Source organism: Gorilla gorilla, chromosome 16 (assembly GCF_029281585.2).
Source record: "Gorilla gorilla gorilla isolate KB3781 chromosome 16, NHGRI_mGorGor1-v2.1_pri, whole genome shotgun sequence".
In the NCBI taxonomy this organism is placed as follows: domain Eukaryota; kingdom Metazoa; phylum Chordata; class Mammalia; order Primates; family Hominidae; genus Gorilla; species Gorilla gorilla.
The window spans coordinates 54337194-54364779 of record NC_073240.2 but is presented as its reverse complement, the minus strand read 5'-3'; the positions used below and the strand labels follow the sequence as shown (position 1 = coordinate 54364779).

General features: G+C 35.9%; 1 protein-coding gene across 2 annotated transcripts in view; it reads left to right on the top strand.

Moving 5' to 3' along the window:
- WDR72 (WD repeat domain 72) overlaps nt 1–27586 on the top strand; it is a 244812-nt gene that overhangs the window by 161513 nt on the left and 55713 nt on the right. For both annotated transcript variants that reach the window (XM_055363066.2, XM_055363068.2), the window contains one exon: nt 1118–1313. In XM_055363066.2, coding sequence (XP_055219041.2) covers nt 1118–1313 — 196 coding nt within the window. The remainder of the gene's footprint in view (nt 1–1117; nt 1314–27586) is intronic.

The window sequence follows — 27586 nt, the reverse complement described above, 5'->3', positions numbered from 1 at the left end:
TGTCCCATATCCCTAGCTCTAGACATGCTTATGGGTAGACTGGGAGTAATGGAGGGGTCCAGTGGCGAATTGTGGAACTTGAGTCAGCTTGACAGAGGACAGACTTCTGAGGGGAAAATATATATGCTATGGCACTGGGATGTGGCTATATGAAAGGCACTGGGATGTAGCTATATGAAAGGTTTAACTGTTGGCTGGAGAAGAGTGATGAGAAGGTGTCCCTAGTTTGTCTATATCAGCAGTGTCCATTCTTTTCTCTCCCTAATTCAGCTCCTGGCCTCCCTTGGGCTGTACCTAACTGCTAGACCTTGCCTCATCTTTTACCAGGAAGAGGTCTAGGAAACTGTCAGTAGCTTTGCACTGAGGGCAGAGGATGTAGAATCTTGAGTGGACATGTACTTCGAAAGACATAGAATCAGGGATCAGAAGGTCTGTCCACCAAGTCTGTGTAAGCTTGAGGTGTCATGACCCAGATTCTTCATTTTAAAAATGAAGAATTTAGTTGGATGTTCTGTGGCAAGTGTCCCTTTCCCCCTCCTTCGAACCATAGGTCCTTGACTGGGCACACACAGCAATTGGAAGACGTGCCTTGCAATACTTTAATCTATGTAAAACCACATAGGTATACACAAAATTTAGTGAGATTTATTATTGAAGTCATTTCTTTAATTTTCTGTGTAAAGCATAGTTTAAATGCAGTGTTTATTTAAATAATGCTTTGGAGCTAGACATAGTTTGAGGATCTAACCTTGTCTTTAAGAGCCATAGGATAAATTCAAATGAATTTTCTTTATCTTCTGGTGGAAATGAAAATAGGAAAAATAATTAAAAACTCCTCTTTGTCCCATAGTGTAATGTTTGGCTTTCTGGACTTTAAAAAATGCCCCTCAAGTATCCTTTTAGAATCTCTCGCATTGCAAAAAAACAGTGTGAAAGTCTGGGTGCCAGTTGTTGCTATCCACATTTCAGTTGTTGTGGATGCTAATTCTAGAAGAATGAAAAGTTATCGTTTATGGAAACCTGTTCAAATTTAAATTCCGGGCTTTGGATTTTTTGCAACATACCCAAGCATTTGTAATAATACTAAAAATAATTCACTTAAAAAAATACCTTACAGGTAACTGAAGCAATACAAGCTGTTCTCTTGGCGGAAGTTCAACAACACATGAAGAGTTTGGGAAAGATACCCGTCAATAGTCAACCAGTGTCCATGACAGAGAATGGTAACTGTGAGATGAAGCAGATGCTGCCAAAGCTGGAATGGACAGAAGAACTAGAGTTACAGTGTGTTAGAAACACTTTGCCTCTGCAAAGTAAGTACAAAATTTATTGGTATACTCTTTCAACAGAACTTTTCTACTATAGATAGTCTCCAACTTATGGTGGTGCAACTGAATGATTTTCGATTATATTATGGTGCACAAGTGATAGACATTCACTAGTCTCCTTGACTTATGATGGGGTTATATCTGGCTAAACCCACTGTAAGTTGAAAAGGTCATAGGATAGGTTTATCCAGAAGTAACACCACCATAACTTGAGGAGCATCGCTACTTAGAGAGTGTTGAAAATGTAAGTTCACAGTATATCATCTCTGCAAGAGCTGAGCCAAGTGCCCTGTTTCTGACCTCTTCTGCTATCAATTTCCTCTTATAATTGTCAAATGTTTGAAGGACTTCTAGATCCTATTATAATCATAAATATTTGCTAGAAGAACAGCTTGTATTATTTATAACAATGTTTTGAAGTTAAGCAATTAAAAGTGAAAGCAGAATTAACAGCAATAGCTTAATGGGATATATATTACAGGAATACCCTAATCATAATGGGTAAATTTGCTTTTACTTTGTACCTTGATAAAAGTCATGTACCAGTTTTCCTTTTCTGGGCAACAGAAGTATCATATAAAAATTAAACTATTTTTATGGTTAGATCATTTGATTTTATAACAAACTTCATCACTGTCACTTCCTAATGATAATGTTTATGGTTTAGGGCCAACAAGTGAGTCTAAATTTATGTTGTAAAATGTTCTATGATTTTTATTGTACTGTTAGCTGTTACTTAAAAAAATTAAAAACTGTAAAAAAAGTACAACTTTAATTTTCAACTTTATTGTAAGCTTTTCATGAATACATTAATTTATCATGTGATTAAATATGTGTTTTTGTCAGGAAAACATGTTATAAATTTACATATTACAGGTGGTTAAATTGTTAAGTACTTCTTTTATCTCTCACAAAGGGTTTTCTTTTAATTTATTCAGGACTAGGAGCAATGTTACTATATATGAAATGTTAAATCTTAAAACAGGAGTCATTCTTGGAAATACTTAATGATTTCTTCTCATTGTTTTTATGAGATTACTGATTGGAGAGTGTTACGTAGAGAGAAATGAAAAGGCATATTTAGTGAAGGCCAGAGATCAAAACAGGTAGAATATGTTTTAATGCCAGGACAGTTGCTGATTATGGTAAATTCAATTAATAATTTGATAAAGCTAGATGGTTATTTTAAGTCATATGCATGTTTATTTTCCAAAAATTAGCTTTAATGATCTGGTAAATTCACCTCTGTGAAAAAGCTCCTGTTTCATCATATCACTTAATTATAGTTGTATTACATATTTTAAGCAAGAAGCAGAAAAATTGCTTTTTAATTAATTTTGAGTGACTACATTTGCATTTTTGACACATATGGAGGTCCGCCCATAGTGTCATTGATAGGTTTCTTCCAACTCTCCCAAGACAGCTAGTGTTACTTGTTCATCGTTTGTTAACTCTCAGTAGATGTCATTTCTGAATTTTCTCCCTAATTTTGAGAGCCTACCTTGTTCACTGGCCCAGAGCCCCATTTTCTGGATAAGAAATTATTGGTCAGCTATCAAAGTGAAACTTTAGATGAATTTTTCTGTCATTTGGCTTACTCATATTTGAGGTTTCACCAGATTGTGCCCAATTCTGTCCCCAGTACATTCTTACACATAAGGATACTAGCCAGGTTCCTGCAGTCCCAGCTACTTGGGAGGCTGAGTTGGGAGGATGGTTTGAGCCTAGGAGTTAGAGTCCAGCCCGGGCAAGATGGCCAGAATGCATCTTTAAAGAAAGAACTGTTGATAGTATAGAATTTAGTCTTACTATGACTAAAGACATTTGGATTAAAGTGTGGTATTAACTCTCTTTTGATTAATTATTGAATAGTCCTTTTTTTGCCTATGGTAAAAGAAAATTTGTGGTTAATCTGTGATAAGAATTAGAACATCAGAATATTACACCTACTTTATATGTTGGTGGAGGAAATTTAGAATACTTTATTTAAAAGAACAAGAACATGTTCACAAAATGCTGGGTGTATATTATTTTCAGAAATATTACCTGCAGGAAAATATTAACTACAATTGCAATTAAATGGGAGACACATAAAATACATCGAAGAGAGAACTATCCAAGTAGTATCATATTTCATATTAATATTGCGCTTTTCTTTTTGAGAAAATGCTTATTTTAAAAAAACTATTCACAAGAACTTAGTAAAATTACAGGAAATGTTTTTAGACTTTCATCACAGTGGCATGTAGTGCCTTACTTGATAGGATTTTTTTTTTGGGGGTGGAGGGTGCAGGCTCTGTCGACCAGTCTGGAGTGCAGTGGCATGATCATAGCTCACTGCACCTTCCACCTCCTGGGCTAAAATGATCCTCCTGCATCAGCTTCTTGAGTAGCTGGGACTATAGGCAAGCACCACCATTATAAGCTAGTTTTTTTTTTTAATTTTTATTTTTAGTACAGATGGGATGTCAACATGTTGCCCAGGCTGGTTGATAGAATTTTTAGAATACATAACCAGAAAACTGTTATCTTTATTTCTAATGTCCTAAGACAAAATGTAATATGATTATAGAGGTGCTATTCACTGGGTGTAGTAATTCCTCAAATTTCATAGGCAGATTTACTTAGCCTAATCATTGCAACATATGTCATTTTGCAAAATATTCTTATGGCAAATTGTATATGTTGTTTAATTTCGTCAACTCTGCTTATTTGTCCTCTGTGAGCTCCTGTCCCTCCCCTTGTTTCTTAATTTCTTTTTTTCTTTCTTGGTTTCTTGGTGGTACATATTATTTATAAATCATTTGGAAAGTAAAAGATGATGGTTTTGCTATACACAGATACTCAAACTGCTTTTATGCTAAATGGAGTATATTTGATTTATTAGGATTATAGCAATATGGCAACAATGTCACAAGGAAGAATAATAATTATTGAGTTTTTAATATATTCCAATGCTTTGCTAAGTATCTTATGAAATTTAGCTCACCATTTCCTTTAATTCTGACACAATCCACATGAACCCTAAGACCCTTCTTCTGACATTTAGTTCTTTGTGTAAAGGACTTTACCATTTTTAAAATGTTCATGTTCATTGAAGTGAAATTTCAAAGTACAACTGAAAAGAACTACACTCTAAGAAAGAGATTCCCATTCATGCTAGCTAGGTTTGTCCTGAGAAATTACTTATTTTTTTATTTTACATACTAATTTTATATTTTTTATCATACTCATTAAAATAGTGTTGAAATACACTTTTAAATATGGGTTTATCACCACACCAGCTATCTTTTTTTTTTTTTTCTTTTCGACACAGTGCCTCACTCTGTCACCCAGGCTAGAGTGCAATGGGGTGATCTTGGCTCACTGCAGCCTCAGTCTTCCTGGCTCAGGTGATCTTCCCACCTCTGCCTCCTAAGTAGCTGGGACTACAGATGTGTACCACCACACCTGGCTAATTTTTGTATTTTTTGTAGAGATGGGGTTTCACCATGTTACCCAGGCTGGTCTCAAACTCCTGAGCTCCAGCAATCTGCCCACCTTGCCAAACCAGCTATCTTAAATGCCACCAGTGGTATACATCTTACTCTTTGAGACATACTTCCTATACTACCCTGTTTTCAAAATGAATAAACTAAGACTTAAGAGAGGTTATGTGTCTTGCCTACAGACACAAAATTACTAAAAACAGGGAAGCAAACCCAGATATTCTCTTAAATACTGTGCTGTTATCCAGTAAGCTACGTTTTCCATACTTGCAACATGGAAGAAATTTGCCCTAAATCAGTTTGATCTAAAAATCGAATAATTTGCTAAGTGATTTTCTTAGATTTTTATTCTTTTCTCATAAATCATGCTTCTCTTACTAAAGGAAATGCAGAATATTTAATTATTGCCATCTCAACCCTCATAATAAAGAAAATCACCAGGTGTCTGGAACTATTTGTAGGGATGTGTCTGGAAAGCAATGGAAATCCAGTAAGTGAGAGTTAAGGCATAATGTATATTTAAACCTGTAATTTTGTCTTATTTTTCAGTGTTTTCTCCTGTTACACTTCACAGCATGTATTTTATTTGAGGTCTTAATATTTGTGTATCTGTGTTTTATGGGAAAGTGGTGATTTTATCTAAGTTTACGTTTTTATAATGATTACTTTGCTATCTTCCTTGAATCTCTTTAATAAGAACTTGTACAATTAACACTTACATTTGAGGCTTAGATTCATTGCTTTAAAAACAGCAATAGTTTCTATTATTAAATTGCATTTGAAAGTTATTTCCCTTTACTTTCTTTTGAATGTTATTTGGATCAGTTTAAACAAGTGCTCTAAATTGTTCCATTAAATAAATTGGTTGAACTAGAAATGGAGGCTTTGTAGATAAAACTGTCACCTTGGAATTATTGGCTGAATTTAAATTTCATGCTAAACCATGTGGTTGTGAAAATGATGCATCAAATATGGGTATTGCAAATAATCTTTATTGCATGCATCATCTTCAAAGACTTATCTAGAAAATTAAATAATAAAAATGTGGTTTTTGTTTAAATAAAACCATGCATTTATTGTAAATCAAGAAAATAAAAATCCATTCAACAGAAACATTTTGGTGATCCTGCCCTGCAGAAATATGGGCCCAGGGCAGGCTTTCTTGGCCTGCTGAGTTTTCCAGAAGGATATCTACTTGTGGAAAGGCTTTGTGACTACCCTACAGGGAAACTCTTCCCTGACTGCCATTATTTGTAGTAAGTGCATCTTTTTTTCATTTACTCTAAGATCTCCAGGAGTAAGTGAGTTCTTCTTTATGGCCACAGAAGTCACTTAGGAAAGGCCTGTGTGGTACGTGTGATCAAGGAGCAGAGAAGTAATGGAGGACACATCATAGAAGGCCTCGTATGTGGTAGTGGGGTCTGGGGCTTTCTCTCTAGTGTGGTATGGGAAATCTTTTAAGCACACTAGTGGCACAAAGTGTAACGGGATCACATTACCTTTGGTTTAGGGGCAGAGCACAGTGATAATGACTGACTGTGGTGTCATGACTTGGCCCGTATGTTGGGTGGTACATTGTTACATGTGATATTCCAGGTGTGCTGAAGATATAGTGGAAGGTCGACTCCACAAAAGGCATCCTTGGTGTGTTCAGTTTCAAGTGTACCTGTTTAGGTGACCTATAGATTTTATTTTATAGTTTTTAACTAAACTAATCACCAGAAAATAGACAAGACACTTAACAGTTCTCTCTCAAGAAACCATGATTTAAAGACAATAAGAATAATGCAAGCTTGAGAAAACAAGATGTAAATGGCATTGCCAAACTTAACTTATGCTACATCAGAAGGTATATATCTGTGTGTGTGTGTGTGTGTGTGTGTGTGTGTGTGGTGTGTGTTGTATGTATATATGTATGCATGTGTTAATTTCCTCATTTTGGAATTTCTATTTTTGTGTGTATTTTATAATGGACATAATGTTGATATGCTAATAGCGTGTACAAGCATTTATAAACAAACATACATATATTGTTGATGCGTATTTCAGAGCTCCTCTTTGTTACTTTCTACAAGAAAACGTCTCACTTAAAACTTTTGGGTGGATTGAGCTAGGAAGCTACAATTAGGCAGATATGATTGACTTTTGGTTATGGAGTGTTGGCAATTTGATATACTATTTTGTACAGTGCCTATCTCCAAAACTTTAAATACATCTTTATGCATCACTTCTTTATGTCACTTCCTCTCTGCTTCTATGCACTGACTCAAGAGCTAAGGATATAGCCAAGAACAAACTAACAAACTGAAATTCTTTAGCTGAGGATACAAACTAGAATCATTAACCATAAAAGTGTGTCAGATGCCAGAGCAGAGACTAGGGAAGCACATCAAAGAGGTACCTAACATAGTCTTTGGGGCTCAAGAAGGCTTCTTCCAAGAAAAGTTGCCTAAACTGGGAGCTGAAGGATGAACAGGATTTAGCCAAGCAAAAAGTTGGAGTGGGCAAAGGTAGCTGTTTACTAAGACCACTTAAGCCACTTATGCCCTTTTCTTCCTCTCAAGATCATCTGACTAAGAAATGCATGAATGAGAAACCTGGACATTAGCAAGAAACCCATGCATCTTTAATTTCTTCTCTTTAGAACACTGGTGTTCTCTTTTAATCTCATCTTGCAAATGCCTTCTTTTCCTAACCCTTAGCCTTCTGGAATAACAACAATAATGATTAACATAGTTACAGTTAACACTGATATGACCTAGTATTTATTTAATCCACACAGCAATGCTATAGGAACAGGTAATATTGTTATATCTACTTTATTGATGAGAAAACAGATGCAGAGAAGTTAAGTAATTTGTCCAATGTCTTATTTCCAACAAGTGGCAGAGCGAGGAATCAAACCCAGGCAGGCTGGCTTTGAAATCTGAGATCTTCATCACCGTATTACATTGCTTTCCAATTACCTACAATTCTCCTTTTGGATTTCTTAATTCAGCAAATATTTACCAAGTGCCTTCTGTATGACAGTTACAGAAAAATGTGTTACCTAGTTGAGGATTACAAGACAGCAAAACCTTTTGTCATAACAACAGAAAAAGAAGATTCTCTAGAAGAAATCAATTAACAGATATTGAATATGCAATCTCTACAAAGCTGGGGTGTAGCATTGTAAGTTATTCCAATAAAGATGTAATTAATATTGAAGACTTTTATTTGGAATATGAATTAACAGAAATATAAGTTTTATTGCTTAAAAATTTAAAAGTTTCCTTTTGGGAACTGAAAAAGCCATCTGGTAAATGCTAAAAATGTACAAGATTTGGCATACACATATGAGTTGAAAGGAATAAGGGTTGGGGGTACAGGGGAAAAAGTGGAAGAAATTTAAAACTTCATCTTTATAGATTAATTTTAATTATCTAATAGACAATCTCATTTAAATATCAAGGTATTCATGTGTTAAAAGACAAATTTGTATATGATAAGCAAATACATAATTTAGCACCTAGAATACATTACCTACTTTTCAAAAAGCATTGTAGTCATTTGGGTTTAAAATATATCCCATCTTATTTTTAGCTCCTTGTAAAATTGAGAGAGAAATTTCATCATTTCCCTTTTGCCCATATACATTCTTCTAAACTTCTTTACTGTTTCTGCCCTCTCTGTATCATCTTAAAGATTGCATCACCTTAGAAAGACTGATAAGAGTTCACTGCTCTTTTCTAAAAGTAGTTTTATCTTTCACGGAGATTGAGATTGATGATTTTCATCTTGGCATATGAAAAACTGGAATATTTCATCATCTTTTTTCCTCATGAGGAGTCAGAATGCCAGCCTGGCTCTGCCCAGAGATGGTCTGATCGAGGAATTGAGTTAAATATTTCTTTGGTAACAGTCATGCAGGCACCACTTTATTGATGATTATCTGCATACCCATTTAAATTATTGACAAAAAGTGATCTAGATTCTGTCACTGAAGTCAGTGTGTTTTGCACTATTGTTCTCCGAAGCTGAGACTGGCCTCCCGACACTGACCCTTCAAGGACAGGGATCAGGTCTATTTATCTTTTTTCCTCCCATCACCTAAAATGGTCTCTTACCTAGAAGCTGTTAATAAGTGTTTATTGAGTGGATGGGTGAATGGATGGAAAGTGAGATAGTTTGTACTGAAAATTCAGCCAATTCCTAATTAGTAAGAGAAGGAGTAGTGGAGGGAAACCAGCCGATTGCTGTTCTTTAGCATCCAAACAAAGTCTTGAATACAAACTGAAATTCGTGTTATCTGAGAGTCACCATCCTAGGACCATGAGATGTACACACAGCAAGCTCACAGAAAATTAAAAATAGACATATGAATGAATGTAGTTTGTAACCCTCCAGAAGACTCTGTTAGTGATAGTTATTTCACTCTTGACTGCTCACTTTGTCATGATCTGATTTCAGTTTGATATTTTTAGAGGCCTGAGCCTTGCCTGAAACTTGGCTCACTCCTTATTCAGTTACAGTTTATCCACAGAAGTTTCTAAGGAGCCACTGCCTCAAACATTGTTTCCTCAGTATTTGGATTCACATATTGTGTTCTGACTCATCACCTCCCTATGGACTTCTGGCTCATTCCTGGTCTCTTACAGTAGCCCCCATGCTGCTGACACAGACCCTCTTTGCAACATGGCTGGCTTGGGTCAGCCTCCACTAATGATTCATTCTACTTCTGAGCCTGGGAATTTGTGTGACATTAGTTCCTCCATCAAATGCAATTCTGTCAGCCAATATGGATATGTATTCATAGTTCTAAAAACAATTTTGGTAAATAGAGGGACTAAATTCCTCTAGAGAAAAACAGCTGATTTAGAGAGCTTTGTCTTCTCAGCAGATAGCACAGTGTCTAGTATGTGACAATTGCTAGAGAAATGGTGGCTGAAGGAAAAATTATCCATTTGTCCCAGTGCCCTTGGAATATCCCATTCCCATCAGAATGTCAATCATCTTGCTAGCTGGAGCCTTATCCTTCCATTTTAACTCTTCAATTTATCTGCCCAATTTTCAGACTTGGAACAATTTGAATAACTCGAAACATTTCTTATTAAGCACTTACTATGTCTAAGGTTCAATGTTAGGTGCTGACATTTTCATTTATATTACTTTCTACACTCCTTTTATAACCTTCTAAAATACTGTATATTACCTGGCACTCTAATTGCTTGTTTATTTGCCTTTCTTTCCCAACTCTGTGAACTCCTTGAGGGCAAAAGTTGGAACTTATTAATCTTGTGCTCCTAGCAGCAAATGGACCACATGGTGCATGATGGGTGCTCATTAAATGTTTGTTGCCTGAGTGAGTGGATGTGTAATAAATGACAATGACAGACATCTATCAAAGAACTCTGGTCCAAGGCAGAATGAAAGAAATGCTAAATAATATGTTAATTGTCTGTACTAGAAAGAGAATGGAAATGGTGATTATAAGGATGATGGTTTTCTTCTAAAGTGTTAATCCAGGGGCATTGCTTCAAATTTATCTACTTTGTTCAAGAGCAATCTATCTGTCTAGAGAACCACCAGGAAAAATTAATGCTGACAAGTATTTGAAGGCAAAAACCAAGGCAGAGTACTTCATTTTCAACCCCCTGAGAATAAGCTACAAGAAATGAAGACAATTCAAAGGAGAGTTGTTAGTTCTTTCTTTTACCTGCTACAGATGAGCATGGGCCCTTTATGTATATTTGTGCAGAATATCTGTCCGCCAGCCAGGCAGCCCTGCCAATCTAGGGACAATGTAAAAACACTCTTTGGTAACTGAATGTGCCTAAGAACATGGTCTATATAAACTTCCAGCCTCACATGTTTCTTCTCATTAGAATGAGGTCAGTCTTGAAATTTTAAAAAAAGTAATTGTAGTGGATCTCAATGCTCTCAATCCTAGCCGGTATTTTGTAATGCTCCCTTGAAAATCTTAAAATGAAATTCATAAGCATTATAACCTACCTACATACATCATTTATATAAAATTTAAAGGAAAAAATAAATGGTAAGTAACTTATAGTAAAATATTATGTGCAAAATCCTGGGCATGACTACACTGAAAGATATAGTAACATACTGTTATATAACATGCTGTGGTATACATAAGACCACTGCTATTGATGCAGATATCTGTGTGTGTGGTGATTCTGTCAGTGATGTGGGTATCTAAAATGGATTTTCTTGGCACTGGACAGTAGTAGCAAAATGTGGCCATTCCTTAATATACAGGGTAGTGGCCTTCTTAGAAAATTCAAAGTATGTTAAAAGCCTTGAAAGATTCCTCCCTAGTTATATGTAAAACAAAGTTATGTTCTGGACTTGGGAAATTACACACAAAGCTTTTCTTTTCATGACTGACCAGTGGAATATTTGAAAACCAAGCAGGACAGTTATTCACTGTGAAAGGCGTTCCTAAGCATTGCAGGCCATCTGGCATCTCTGGTGCCTGACCGCTAAATGCCAATAAAGTGTCTCTACAATCATTGAGAAACCCAGTCCCTCACTTGGCAGTTTCCAAAGCCTCCCCCTAGGGGGCAGTACCAACCCTACCGAGAACTGCCTTAGAGAAAGGGATTCTAGACATTCTTAAGGACTTTGTTTCTGTCCCGCTCCCCTTTAAAAGTTCAGAAGGGGATGAAACCAAAAGAGAAAGTCACACTAACTCAAGGAATTCCTTTTCTTTCTCTCCCATGTTTGCTTTTTCCCTTGTGTACCCTTTAGGTATTATAGCACTTCCCAGTCCATGTAGTAAATCATCGGCCATTCTGTCTCCACCATTAGAAAAGGGGCTTCTTATCCTATTCATTCACTTTCATCTTTATGTCCTCACAGCTTAGCTTTGGGATTAGCAGAGAGTAAATATTGCTGGCTGATTAAATGAAGAGTATATGTTACTGAACTACTAAGCCTTGCCTTAAAAGGTCATCAAAGAAAACTCTAAAATTTACAACTGAAATTAAATTATTTACAGTACAGAATAAACACAGTACATCTTAGAATTTTAAAATTAGATGGACTGTTACCCAATCTGTAAATTGAAAGAGAAAACTGGAAGTGAGAATAATGGTTGGAAAGAGATACACAGATAGGTTCATGTAATCTACTTATGATGGTGATTAGATTTATGGTTGGGAACATAATTTCAAAACTTTGGCTTACAACATGCTAATTGTTGATACATGTTATCCTTAAAGTCCAATAGTCCATTAGTATTTAAAGTACATTGAAATTAGTTTTTGAGAACTCTTAATACCCTTTCACTTTCACATACATGAGGTATATCTCTTAGTATCTCTGGCCCAGAATAGACAATAACCAGTCTGGTCTGTTGTCCAGCTGGTAAGTCCAGCCATTAAATCAGTCTACCTCTTTTGAATATATTTTATTAGGTGCTCTGTTTCCCAAGCTATGTTCTTGAAATCTGAGAAGAATATGATGTGGTTTCTACCTTCCAAAAGGTTGTAAAAATAGTGAGGACACAGTGTGGTATGAGAAATTAACATTCACATTGCTGTAAAGGCATAGAGAGCCACCAACTGCCTGGGAATGAATTTTAGAGGCTTCGCATAGGAATAGACATTCACATATGTGTTGGAGAATAATTGTGTGGCAGACATGAAGAGACGTACTGCTAAAATCCCTCTTCAAGAGAGGACTCCTTTCCCAGATGTGAGGAATATGGCTATCTGACAGCTTCCAGTTGTTAGTGCCTTTAATATCTGACCTGGCGTTGGAGCGGAGATCACACTCTTCTTGGGACGATGGCTGAGCAAGATGGTGATACCAGGGCCTCACCATTTCTGGCCCATATTGACCTCCTTTCACAGGCATTCTTTGCTTTAGAGTTTCTGTTAGGCTGATAGAGCCTGAAGGGGTAAAAGAAACTTCTCTGTACCCTTTGGAGCTTTGATAAGTGAGTCTGCTGAAATAGACAGACGGTAGACAAATTAACAGGAGAAAAGGCATACTTTTATATGCATACTATTTTATATGCATACTATTATATGCATGGGGGCATCACAGGAAAGTGAGTACCCAATAGCCCAATTATATGGTTTGGCTCTGTGTCCCCACCCAAATCTCATCTCTAACTGTAATCCCCACGTGTTGAGGGAGGGATCTGTAATTCCCATGTGTCAAGAGAGGGAGGTGATTGGATCACAGGGGCCGTTTCCTCCATGCTGTTCTCATAATAGTGAGGGAGTTGTCATGAGATCTGATGGTTTTGTAAGCATCTGGCATTTCCCCTGCTTGCACTTCTCTCTCCTGCCGCCTTGTAAAGAAGGTGCCTGCTTCCCCTTCACTTTCTGCCATGTTTGTGAGTTTCCTGAGGCCTCCCCAGCCTTGCAGAACTATGAGTCAATTAAACCTCTTTCCTTTATAAATTACCCAGTCTCGGGTATTTCTTTATAGCAGTGTGAAAATAGACTAATACACCCAATGATATTTAAAAACTTATATATCCTTATTCATAGGGGTGAGAGAAGTGGGGGATGTAGGCACTTTTAGAGGAAGAGTAAATGATTTTTAGGGGAGGTGAATGAGATATTAAAGTTCACAATTTATGCAACCCTGCTTTTGCCCTTTTTCTTTCACAGGTGTTACTTCCCAATAAACATTTGCATTTCTAATTTCATCTAACATCTGCTTCTGGTGAGACCCAACTGACACTAGTTGGAAAGGGCTTGATGCAAGAAGGGCATTTGAGGCAGAGGAAATAACATGGGGACAGATACCAAGGCAGGGCAGTATGGCATGGTCAGGAGATGGGATGATTTTGGTGTGGGCAGGACATGGGAATGGGGATACTCCAAGCTGGGTTCAGAAGGTGAGATACCTGGAATAAAAAGGTTCTGCTGTGGAGCTTTTTTCTGAAAGACAGAGACCATTAAAATTATTTTAAGAGATGCAAGACACTTTCAGTGCAAAGCAGAAACTGACAAAAGCAGGAGGTGCAAAGAAACCCTGTGTCCAAATTTTGTCTGAGTATCTTTCTATTTAGTGTTTTATTTGGAGAGCAGTATTTTTTCTTAATTTTTTAAATTGCTTTATAATTTTTTTTCTGCCTTCATAAATGTAGCTTGTTTAGATGAACCATTAGTGCTCCATGTCCTACATGGAGTAAGAAATTTTGTTGACATTACATAGGGGAGGGAAAGCTTGCCTCCTTGCTTTTAGACCAAACAACACCAAATGCCCATTAGGATCATCAAATTTCAAATCTCATTAGTAACACCTTCTGAGTTGCTGTGGTTCTTCATGCCCATTTGAGGTTATTTCTCTTTCTTTATGTTTGGTCATTATCTCAATCACCCATCCTCTTTGAATCAGTTTTTAAATCTTTTCCAATTTGTATAAGTTAATATTTGGTCTGATTTTTCATCTCCTTTGATTCATCTGTAATCGTTTACCATTTATTGACAAGTTTGGGTTTCATTGTCAATTTTTCCCTTTCCTTTTTTGTGTAATTATGTAGACATTATTAACCTCCTTCTCTACAAACACCCTTAACTGAAACATTAAGTAAGACCAGATTATTAGGTGTTTGTTCTTAGACATTTTCCAGGAATAGGATATATTATCTCTCTGTCATTTAAAAAAATTTTGATTTAATCAATAGAATTTTAACAAAGCAACTTAGAAGTGTGCTTTTCCTTGTGTTTATATTAATATTCAATGAATAATTTCAAAGGTTAAACTTCATGATCCATCTCTTTAAGCCATCTACTTAATTCTACAGTCATTACATCACCTACTTCCCTTATGCCATTGACTTATGTTTCTTTCAAACTGCTGAAATTTGGCAGCATCATTTATTTTTTATATAACATACCCTGCACTGTGAAACAGTGTTTCAGAAGGTGATGACAAAGTACCTGTAACACAGGGCAGAATTGCCTGCTCACCTGTGGGTATCAGTAACATATTTATTGCCCTATGTCTGGGATTCCTATAATGCTAGAAGAAAAAGAAATGTTTTGATACACTTTTTTTCCCTGTGGTGAAAATATCAGGAGGTCTCCAGGTGGTGGTAACATCAGACACCATAGTGGTTTGTGTTTAATGCTGAGGAATGCAAAGGAGTTTTCAGAATTTCCTCAGGGACTTCATATTTCAAGTTTTCCAAATGAACTAAAGTTTATTCAAAATGTACTGTGAAGAAACAGCAATTTCAGGACCCTGGAATATCTATTTTACCATTATTTTTAGATACTAAAACAAATTAGATGAGTTATTTTCAAATGATTAGCATGCCTTTTCTACGTATACAACATGTTACTTTTCAAAAAATTTTAGCATATCTTTTTTGTTTCTTTTTTCATATATCAAATGAAGTAATTCTTGGCCCACTTTATTGAGAGGAACACTAAGGTACAGTACACTTGCATAGCTTTACTATGATGATACAACTTGTTGGAGAATGGCACTAGACTGGATTACATGCCCCATCCTATTTGCCAATCCCAGGTTCTTTTCTGTAAATCACCCTATTTCATGAGGCATTATGTAGAGGATGGAATTTACAAGACAGTAAACTCATTTATTTATAAAAAATGATATATTTTACTCTTAGCTACATTTGGGCCTTTCCATAGGAGAATATTACCATTTTTATATTTCCACTGGTTCATTTTAAAGTAAAATATATTCCCCATTTTAAAAATGATTTAAACTATTTCTACTGTTAATGGCAATCCACTGTTATGATATTCATATTATAAAAGCCAACTGTTAGTCAAAAATATAGTTTGATGAATGTATGATGTTTATAAATTGAAAATAGTCATTTCATTTCTTCATGGTAAATTTGCTTTAAATATTAGTTTATTATATATGTTAGCTTATATTACAAATATTTCCAGTAAGTAAACACAAATCATTTTTATATTTAGCAGTTAAAATGTATCTTAACTTGACCATTAAATCATCTATTAAATATTCAATTAAAGTGGGTTTTTTATTCATTTTTTTAAATTAGTGGTCAGGTATTCGGGGAAACAAGCTCATAAGATTTTTCTAAAACACAATTCACTTCATTTCTTGTTCTGTATATTTTGTCAGAGAATGCCTTAATGTAACAGAAATCAGATTTGGTGTGTATTTTTACACCAAATCAAATTGTGCAGGCGCCACCCTCAGCCTTCTCCAAAACATTATGAAGGATAAGATTCCACCATGATATAGCTTAAGAAAGCAGTACAGCCCTGGAAGAAGTCCATGCAGGGAAAGTGGAACTACAGGAGTAGGTTTTACAGAAAACCACGTGTCCTGTAACACCATTACAGAACTGGATTTAAAAAATAACTTTACTTAGCCAAGTTGTCTCTTTCTGGAATCTGTATGTAAAACATATATGGTTTTCCTAGTTATTCTGTAGGCATAAATCACAAGTATAAAAGGTACTACAAAATGTAAGAATGAAACTGCAATACAGGAGTGACTAATGGTACAAAGCACTTAGATGCTCCAGTTATAACAACTGTATGAAGAGGGTGAAGGCATCATAAGTCATTTTATATATTACAATTGGCAGGTTTCCCTTCAGAGTTGCATTGAATATAGTCTCACTTTCCCTGTCCTCCTTGCCCAATCGTCGTCTTCTCAAATTCACAAGCCATAATTATAAAATTTTAAATGTTTTAATCTATTATTTTAATGTATAGCAGTAATTCAAAATTATTAATTCCTTTTCTCAAATCTAGACATGGAAAAAGTCAAGTAAATTTTTATGGAATTTTTCTAATATAAAGTACAATTTTAGATCACAAGCTCCAAAATTTTCCATTTCTTATTGCCAGAGGTAAGAGCTGTGTGCTGTCTCCATACATGTTGTTGCATAATAGCAGAAATGTATTTCAAAATAATTTCTGCTCTGTGAAGTGAGTTAGGATTTTTTCATCTTCATATGGGATCTTCTACACAGCAATAACTGAAAATTTGCAAAATATCAGAAAATTAATGCTAAGGTTCATCAGTAACTTCCATCTTCCATCTCCTATGTAAAGCACAGAACTTTCCAATTTTTACCAATGACTAGATTCCTTTTATTGTTTAAGAAAGAATCCAAATTGCTGTTTTAAAACTTTCATAAGCATCTGAACATTTTGTAAAAATGAAACAACTGGCAAAATAGAGAAAACTCTTACCTTAATTGTTTAATTTTCCAATAATTTACATAGTAAATATTTTGATGAATTATGAGATTTGAAATTAAGGTAGATGGATGACAGTCATATAAACTTTTGGTCTCAAGATCTACTTCATTTTAGTATATTGCTTTGGTTACATTGTAGTGAAAATATTTTGATTGAGAAGAAAGCAGAAAGAGTACTTCAATAGCACTTGCGTACAGAATTTTACATGAGCAAAATTGCTAAGTACTAACATTAAACACACACACACTCTCGCTCTCTAATCAATGATACATTCATAAATATAAGCACAGAGATTAATCTTGAATCTGCACAAAAACTGTTGTTTGAGAGCATAAGTCAGTCAATGTGTTTATGGTTTCCAAGTTTATTAAATTTAATACACAAGATTTGCATTTTTAATCACAATTATTTAACAGTAGCTAAACAATTGCTTAAAACAAATAATTAAATATAACTATCTTTTAAAAAGAAAATTTGAATCAGGCAATTATGTAATTCCCTCAGAAATACTACAATGCCATGGAATGCAGGTAGGAAAGTGCTGGGCAGGCTCATGAGAACAGAGGCTGTATTAGTTTTTCTATACATCCCTGAACTCCCACTATAAAATTGTGGCTGTTTGGAATAAATACTTGCCATAATTACCTCAATTTTATTTTTTCCATGGCCACTTTTAGTTGTACTTTTTTTTTTAAGGCTTATCTCATGATTTGGGTAACGTGAGCTGTTGTCTTCTGTCTGTTTCAAGGCTCAAGTCACAAATCACAAACTGTGTCATCCTGGAATGAGTTTCCCCATGCTCTGTAAGATGCTGTGCCTCTGTTTGGTGCCCAGTGCATACCAAGCTAGCTGCTGAAGCACGAAGAGGAATTCCAGGAAGTAGCTGGAGTGGGCCATTTTCCAATAATGCTCCCTGGCATGGACTCAGTTCAGGGCTCTTTTGCAAATGGCTATTACACTGAGATCATGATGAGATTTCCTAGAAGTACACGCAATTCTTTTCACTAAAATTTCCTACTTCAAAACTTTTTGTAAAAACAGAGGTTTTCTCCTGCATTCTCAATCAATACATTTTAGTGTCCCCTGAAGATATGAAAGTGCTTAATGTTCTTGGAGACAAGCTTTTTTAAATGAAATTATTATTTTCACTTTGCATTATTTTGTTTTAGATTTTAGGCTTAAATTATGCTGGATTTTTATGTCTTACTTCAAGGTAGTTGAAGAATATGGGAGTCCTAAAATATTTATTATCTCTATTAATTCTGTCAATCAGCTGCAATCACTAAGAGTTTATGGTGGGCAAATGTTGCAATAAGTACTCCAGACATGTGGGCAGCTATCTTGGGTAATTTCTGATAGGTAATCACCTAGCAGAGCTTACCGTAGTACCAGCCACGTGAGGGGTCCAAAGCATATGATAAAGTTTCAGTGATAGATGCAATTATCATGTTAAACAGGCTGACATTTGGGTGCAGAGACATAATGAAGTCCTTACTTCAACCCTGAACTAGACTTACTCCAGCTGTTGGCCCCAGCCCTTGATCTTTCTATTACAGGCATTTGAAATTTACCTGATTTTGAACATTTTTTTTATAGGGGACAGGAGGGGTGTTAGAACTTAGCCTAGTACTTGGCATATGAGTGGTACTCAGATTACAGGACTCATAGAGTCTTTGAGTCAGAATCATTTGCAGGTCATTGAGTCTGAGCCCTTTGTTCTTTCTGCCAAGAAAACTGAGGCTCAGAGAAGCCTGATGACTTGTTTAAAGTCACACAGCTAGTTAAGGGGTGAGATAGTATTTCACACCTGACTCTTTTCAATAGTTGCTGCTTTCTGAAAATGGCTTGGTGGTCTTTATTTAGTATTTAGCCCATTCCCTCTGGTGGTTCTTATTTGCCAGTCCAGATTAATGTTTTCTCCATTAAGTGGCAGATGAACCACACACCAAAAGATAGAGAAAGCAGTTTGCATTCCTGTAAGTCCCACTTGATGGGCTTAGAACATTTAGGTTTAGGTAAAACTTAAAAGGAGAATGCTTTTTCCTCCCTTCTTTGTAGGTTTCCATTTTATTCCAGCAAGTCTATTAATAATTCTGGTTAATGTATTATTTCAGTAACCTGTCCTGGGGCAATTGCCTTCAATAGCTAAAGAAATCCCCTAAAAGTCTGTTTGTATTAACTCTCTACTTAAATCTCTTCAATGATGCAGTGCCTGTCAGGGGTTCTTGTTAGGCTCACCTAAACATGCAGTTTCACAAGGTGACCATACACCACACCTGGCACTTGTCTACTCTAAAGGGCAGAGATCAGCAACCATAGCTCACCACAGCAGCAGGCGTTCCTCATCAGGAGTCCATGCAACAGTTCAGCAGTTCATCTATGGAAGTCATCTTGCTAACAGCCTTATATCTCTTGCAACCATTTCTTCCCTGCTCACAGGGAAGCCCAAAGCTATGAAATCGGGTTTTTATGGTTCATTTATAGTCTCTCCTAGTCCAGATGCATTTTACCAATGAGGGGTCATTTTTGCTATCAGCAATGTCACCTTGAGACTTAGTTGACATTCTGTCTTTATCAAATTACCAAGGGAATCCAGGTAGTTAACCAAAGGTCAAGTTGCTGAAAGAGAAAAGGGGACTTGGATTTTGTTTGTTTTAAGTTTTATTTATTTAAGCACATATGGCTTCTCTTTTCTCTTAGGATAAAGTGCAGATTATTTAGATGATTCATAAGGCTCATTTACATCTGAGCTTTAGATGTCTCTCTAGTCTTATTTTGCCTCTTTCTACCTACCTCAAACTCTACAACTCAGCCAAACCATACCCTTTTCGGTTCCTCCAAAGGACCGATTACTGCCCATGGCTCTCAACCTCTGCATATGCTGTCCCATCATTCATTTATTTATTTATTTTAAATGTTTTCAGTACCTTCCATGAGCCAAGCACTGAGCAAGGCCCCAAGGATACAATGAGAAGGGCAGCCGTGGAGAGTCTGCAGCCTCCTGCCTAAAGGTTTTTCCCCTTTCCCACTATTGCCTGAGATCTTCATGTCATGGGCAACCTCTGGAAAGCCCTCTCTGTTGCCCAGTATATGTTAAGTGGCCTAACCTGTACTTCTGTCACACCACTGACCACCCTGTGTTTTCATCGCCTGGTTTCTTTTCTGCTGCAATGAGACTGTGAGCTCCTGAAGGGAGGGGGATATGTCTAACTTGCTCACTATTATATGTCCAGTGCCTAGGTCAGTGCTGGGTACCCAGCACATACTTGATAAACATATGATAAACAAATAGATGGCAGGGAATTCTTGAATTGCAATATGCATTTAAAATACAAATAACATACTTCTAAAATTAAAATTTAAAGTCCTGGTATGGGTGATGGTGAAGATATTTTGAAAGCAGATACCCACTGAAATCTATGATATGGATAGAATTCTCTTCATTTTTAAAAATTGTATTTGTAACAAAGCAAAACAATATTATAGAAAATGGAGCAAATACATTTTAAAAATTGTGATTACCCAGAATCATATCACTAGGATAAAAACAAACTATTATAATTGGGCTATTCCCAGTTATCTAAAACCTAAAGCCAATGTTAACTTTAATAAACAAATAAAGGGGAAGGATTAGTAAGGACTTCAAACATTCTGAAACAAACCTCGGATTCTTATTCTCACTTAATGTAGCTTTTTAAGTTTGTCCTGGCAACTAAGGAAAAGAAATTGTTTCCCATTAAGGCATCATATATAGATGCATCCGTGAGGATAAACATTCTTTCCTGGAACTATTTTCCTGGAATTTATTACACTGCTTTATATATCCATTATAAAGCAGTGCTAAGACACAAGGTAGAATGTGTCTCCAGCCAGTTTTCTAAAAGGTTCAAACTATGCTCTTAAACATGACAGTTTTTTTATATTAGCCTTCTGTAAGATCAAATGACATGGTATTGAGTCATCTCTCAGAAGTCTTGTCTTTGATTGACTAAGATAATGGGGTCCAAGACATTATTTTCTGATGGTCTGAGACTTCAATGATAGAACCTAGAATAGTGCAGGTAAATGGATAGTTAACATGCCCATTTAGGCTTTTTCTCTAAAATATCAAATATCTTAAATGAGCTTTGGAGAGGTGCTGGACCACATTCAATTTGCAATCAAATTCCCTTAATAAGCTTTTACAGTGCAGAAGTTCTTCCTTGCTGATAAAATGAAAGTCATAATTTTGTGAGGCAGGTACTGACCAAGCTTCTTTCATACGAACAGATAGCACACCCATGAACAGCCTGGCTGTGTCCTAACAGCATCGTAGTCTTTTGGAAGAACAATGGATCTTTTCAAGCTAAAATGCACAGTAGTGATTTCTAGAGACTGCCCAGTCTTGGAGCTCTGAAGCAAAGGTTCAAACTGATCCCTTACAAGTACATTCTGTTTGACTTACACAGTGCTTTACAGAGAACAAACCAAACAAACAACCACCGAATTTCCAACATATAAAAACCAGATTTCACAAAATATTCTGGATATCTGACTTCTCATGGCAGATAGGAAGAGAAGCCACACTAAATTGCCATTTTCATGCAACAACAGTAGGCTGGAGCTGATAGCAGCTAGTGAGATAATAACCTTTTTTGCATACGTGTGTGTTCTCCAAGTCATCTCAGTATCCACCAAGCCTGTCTTGTTCAATTTTCCCTAGGTTACCATAGGAATCTGAGTTTTTCACTTGGTTACTGTCACAGAGAGGTAGCTTTAACTTGAAAAATTCTGTATGTGTGTATTTTTAGGGGTGGGGGAAGAAGAGAGAAGGAAAGGAATTATTTAATCTAAATTTCACCTAATAAGTAAAGGGCACTATACAAGTTACCATGCATACAAAAAGGAATAAGACACAAGGAGTACAATAAGATGTGTCATTTGCTTTAGTGCAATGGGAGTGGCTGTCCTGGACACACCTGCTTATGGAGAGTTTTGGAGGAACTGGAGGCTCTATACCCTACTTCTCTTTTCTGAACATCCTTAAAACTTAATTTCAGAATGTTCATCTTACTGCTGACAGTCTGAGGGGTCTGTGAAAGATGCTAACAGCTGAAACTCCTTTCAAGTGTGATTATCTTGGAAGATATGAAGAGGCATACACTGGTTAAACTGCCCCTAGGCAAACACATACTTTGAGGTACAGCCCTAAAAAGGGCTAGATGGGGATTAGACACCTGAATAACTATAACACAATGTCATAAGAGCTATTTTAGGGGTGTAATTAGAATACAATCGTGTAAGTGAGGTGATGGAGCAGGCTTAAAGTTGGGGTGGGGCCAGTTTGTGAATGGTTTTGTATGCCATATTGTAGGTACTAGAAAGTTTTCAGATTTATAATTTGGGTGTTTCTCAGTTTGGTAGATGAATCAAAGATCAAAGGGCCTATAAGCAGGGAGACCAGTGGTCTCAGTGGGCTCCAGTGATGTCTTCTTTTCAATCCTGCAGAAGTTGTTGACTGCCAGTTCTACCCTGTTATATAGTGGAATGAGCTAAGTGATTGCATAGACTTGGATTAGCAGTTAAATGTCTCTGTGTTATGGGCATTGACAGCAGCTGTTAAAATGCACAGGCTAACACTAATTCAATTATGGACATCAATACTCAACTTCAGATTACCATTCTCCGAATCTAGGCGGAGCCCAAAAATTCTGTGTGCTTTACACACATGATCTAATCTTTCTAATAACTATGTGGGCTAGGTACTGTTATTTCCATTTTACAGATAAGAAAACTGAGTTCAGTTTCCCTTCTACAATATATGACCTGTTTGCCTAAAAAAACAATACACAGACTCAGGTTATACCATTGAGATATCAATGTTTTAGACTTTTAAACCTTCAGTTCATCTTTATACCTGGTAGTAAAGTTGTGTTATGGGATATACAGGGTTACCACATTTCGAAACAGGGATGTTTGTGTTATTAATTAAAACTTTATTTGCAGAACAATCATGGTTTTATTTCAGTGACAGAGCATGTAGCAAATAATATTGATTATAGCCTAATATATAAAGTGTCAGCATCCAGTTATAAAGCATCTCCTTGGTGTAATGTAAAAACTAGCCATGAATCACTTCCCATGAACATCAGAGATTAAGTCTACATTTACACATGAAAGTTTTCTGACTTGACAGTTTTCAAATGCCATTAGTAGTGACCCTTATGTTGAGTTCGGAACATATGATATGGTAATACTCATATGAAAAATAAGCTACTAATTTACTACATTGCTTTTTGAAATATATATGTATCAAAACACATAATATATGCATATAAATTATGTATACATGTATGTGTATACATACATTTTAAATATATGTGTGTGTGTGTGTGTGTGTTGTGTTTGATTTTCATTAGCCTCTTTACATGTATTCTAAGGCAATGCTTGTTGGAGGATTTCCTCACTTGGAAGTGAGGGCTTGGTACGGGAGTTGTTTTAACCCTTTCCAGGTCCATCATTATAAATACCTGTGTACACTCCTCCTATCTCACCCCACCCATATATATTTCTTCATACATGAGCACAGAGAAAATAAATAGACTATCCTGTGAAAAGCCTCTGTTAATTTATTTTATAGAAGGAAAAAAATGGAGGAAGAAAAGAAAGTCTGATGTCATTTGTTACATAAAACTGAAGTATTTCCTTTGCATTAGAAATAATATAATAAAAAAATTATTTCAAGAAACATAAGCAAATACTAAAATAGTCTCTTTAGGACAAGTTTGAATAAAATTAATTGCATTAGAAATAGCTGAATTTCAAAAGTATGAAAGAACCCTAAAGCTACATCATATCTTTCTTTGTTCTGAGATACATATTTTACATATTTCTCCACATTTTATCATTTCCGAAATCTGAGTGCCTCTTATAATTGAAGAACATAAGTTCAATGATGGTGAATATTTTATCTATTATATTCACCCAATTTTCTCAATACCTAGGTCAATGCCTGTCATTATTAGGCTGTAAATAATATTTGTTGAATAAATGCATGAATCTAACTTAAAAGATAGTTTTGAGCACCCAAAGAGTGGCTGTCGTTGTCTATGTGGGAACTTAGGCATGTATAGAAGGCATCTCTTCAATCAGTTTTCACTTCAGCTGAAATTATTAGCGTTAATAGCAATGCCTACTGCTAAATTTTAAATTAAGTTTGAATTTTTAATTGTCACTTAAAATGTCTTTGGAAGGATTATATTGTAATACAGAATTGAAACAAATACCACCTTAAAAATAGAAGATTCCCTGTCATACATCAAGAGATACAGTTAAAGACAGCAGAAATGGACAAATCTTTTATAAGAGATCGTCTCATTTTCAATCTGGGTGTATTTCTATAACATACTCAAACATTAGAAAGGACTAAGAAGTTTCCAGCTGACTTTCCAGAGGATATGTTTAATATCCTGAGATATGTGAATCAATTAAAGAAATAAAAACAAATACAAAACTAGGAAATTAACAAATTAAAAAATGCAAATGAAACAGTTGATGTTGGCTGGGCGCCGTGGCTCACGCCTGTAATCCCAGCACTTTGGGAGGCCAAGGCCAGTGGATCACCTGAGGTCAGGAGTTCAAGACCAGCCTGGCCAACATGACGAAATCCCATCTCTGCTAAAAATACAAAAATTAGTTAGGTGTGGTGGTGCACGCCTATAGTCCCAACTACTCAGGAGGCTGAGGCAGGAGAATCGCTTGAACACGGGAGGTGGAGGTTGCAATGAGCTGAGATCGTGCCACTGCACTCCAGCCTGGGTGACAGAGCGAGACTCCGTCTCCGAAAAAAAAAAAAAAGAAAAGAAGCAGTTGGTGTTAAAATGGATAAAGGAGTTAAAATTACAAGCAAGAATCATAAAAAACACATCATCAAATGACATTTATGGAATAGCAATGACCAAAATGAATCAAAAAAATTTAGCCTTTGAATACATACAGAATTAGACTCCAAGATTATTAAGATATTGGAAAAGAAAGGCACATGTATAATATGAGTAAGCATATGCCATTGTGAATTGATGCAACATATGAACACTTAATGTGGAATTTCCTTCTGTGTGATGACTGTTAACACACCTTAGAGTTATTCATAATATCATGGAATGAAGGAAATAGACACACAGTCACATGCACATTTAGGGAGGTCATTTGGACAAAATGAGATACTTAGCTTAGAGGAACAAAGTTAAATCACTAGAAGTTTGAATGTGACAAAAATCAAATAAACAGTTGTTTTTAACACAATATTTGCTATCAGAGTTGAATGGCACTGTTTGGAATCCATGACCATGAAATGAAGTCTTGTGACTGAAATACTGATACCTCTACCTCCTCCCAACCCAACTATAAGGATGCTGGTATTCAATAAAGCAACATTCTACTGCTTCCCTTGATTTTGTTATCCAATTAATGTAAAACCCAATCCCTATGGAAAACTTATATTTGTGATGAAAGGATAGAACAATGTGGTTCTCTAGAAAGGAGAACTCTAATTGCTACTGAATGCTGACTTTCTGTAAGGTTCGGGAGCATTCCCAGAGGGCAGTAACTGGAGCAACATGTATTGCAACAAAGACAGGGCTTTTTAAATCCAAGTATCAGTCAGCCATAGGCTGCAGTTCTCGCCATTTCCCAGGCATCTCTAGTCAAGCTGGCTCCTGTCTGTTTAGGAAATTCTTCAGAGAAAGGTTAAGAATTTCTTGCATCAAGGATCCCATTATCTCCCACAAAGAAATTTTTTTTTCATTTGAATGAAGTCCAATTTATCAATTTTTTTCTTTCATGGATTGTGCTTTTCGAGTCAATTCTAACAAACTTTTGCCTAGCCCTAGATCCCAAATATTTTCCTCTGTTTTCTTATTTTAATGAGCTCTTCGAAAACATAAGCTTTCAATGTGAGGGGAAAATATCATAGGTAGGGCAAAAAATATATATCTCACACCGTATACAAAAAATCAACTCAAATTGGATTAAAGACTTAAACACAAGACCTGAAACTCTAAAACTGCTAGAAGAAAACAGGGGGAAAGCTGCATGTTACTGGTCTGGACAGTGTTTTGTTTGTTTGTTAATACAACCCCAAAAGCACAGTCAAAAAAAGCAAAAATAAACAAGTGGGATTACATCAAACTGAAAAGCTTCTTCACAGAAAAGAAAACAATCAACAGAGTGAAGACAACCTACAGAATGGGAGAAAATATTTGCAAATTATGCATGTGGTAAGGAGTTAATATTCAAAATATATAAGGAATTCAAACAACTCAATAACAAGAGAACAAATAATCCAATTAAAAATGGACACAGGACCCGAATACAAATTTCTCTAAAGAAGACAGAAATGGCCAACAGGTATATGAAAAAATGTTCAACATCACTGATCATCAGGGAATTGCAAGTCAAAACTACAATGAGATATCATTCTCACCTATTAAGAATAGCTATTATAAAAAGATGAAAGATAAGTGTTGGTAAGGTTGTGGACAAAAGGGAACACTTGCACACTGTTGGTGAGAATGTATATTAGTACAACCATTATGGAAAGCAGTATGAAGATTCCTAAAAAAAAAAAAAAATGAAAAATAGAACTGCTGTTGATTCAGCAATCACACTGCTGGGATTAGTACCAAGGAAGTGAAATCAACATGTCAAAGAGATCTCTGCACTCCCTGTTTATTGCAGCATTGTTCACAATAGCCAAGATATGGGATCAACCTAAGTGTCCATCAATGGATGAATAAATAAGGAAAATGTGACATATATAATCAAATACTGTTCGGCCTTTAAAAAGAAAGAAATCCTATTATTTGCAACAACATCAATGAACCTGACAGACATTATGTTGAGTGAAATAGGACAGGTACAGAAAGACAAATACCACATGATCTTACTTTTATGTGAAATTTTAAAAAGTTGAACTCACAGAAGCAGAGAATAGGATAGTAGTTCCAGGAGCTGGAGGCAGGGGTTGGGCATTGAAGAGACATTGGTCAAAGGATACAAAATTTCAGTTCAATAAGAGAAATAAATTCAAAGTATGTTTTGTTTGTTTTTTGTTTTTAAATTCTGCAGATAAATATGCAGATTTTTTACATAGTTATAGTGCTTGATACTAAGTTTGGCTTCTAATGATCCTATCACACAAGTAATAAACGTAGTACCCAATAGTTCAACACTTTCTTCCCTCTTTCCCCCACCACGCATTTTGGAATCCCCAGTGTCTATTGTTTCCATTTTTGTGTCCCTGTGTGCTTACTGTCTAGCTTCCACTTACAAGTGAGAACATGTAGTATTTGGCTTTCTGTTTGAGTTAATTTGTAGTATTTGGCTCCATTTATAAGTGAGAATATTCGGTATTTGGTTTTCTGTTTGTGTTAATTGCTTTGGATAATGGCCTCCAGCTGCATCCATGTTGCTGCAAAGGACAAGATTTCATTCTTTTTTATGGTTGCACAGTATTCCCTAGTATGTATGTACCACATTTTCTTTATCCAATTCACCATTGATGGGCACCTGGATTCATCCCATGTCTTTGCCATTGTGAATAGTG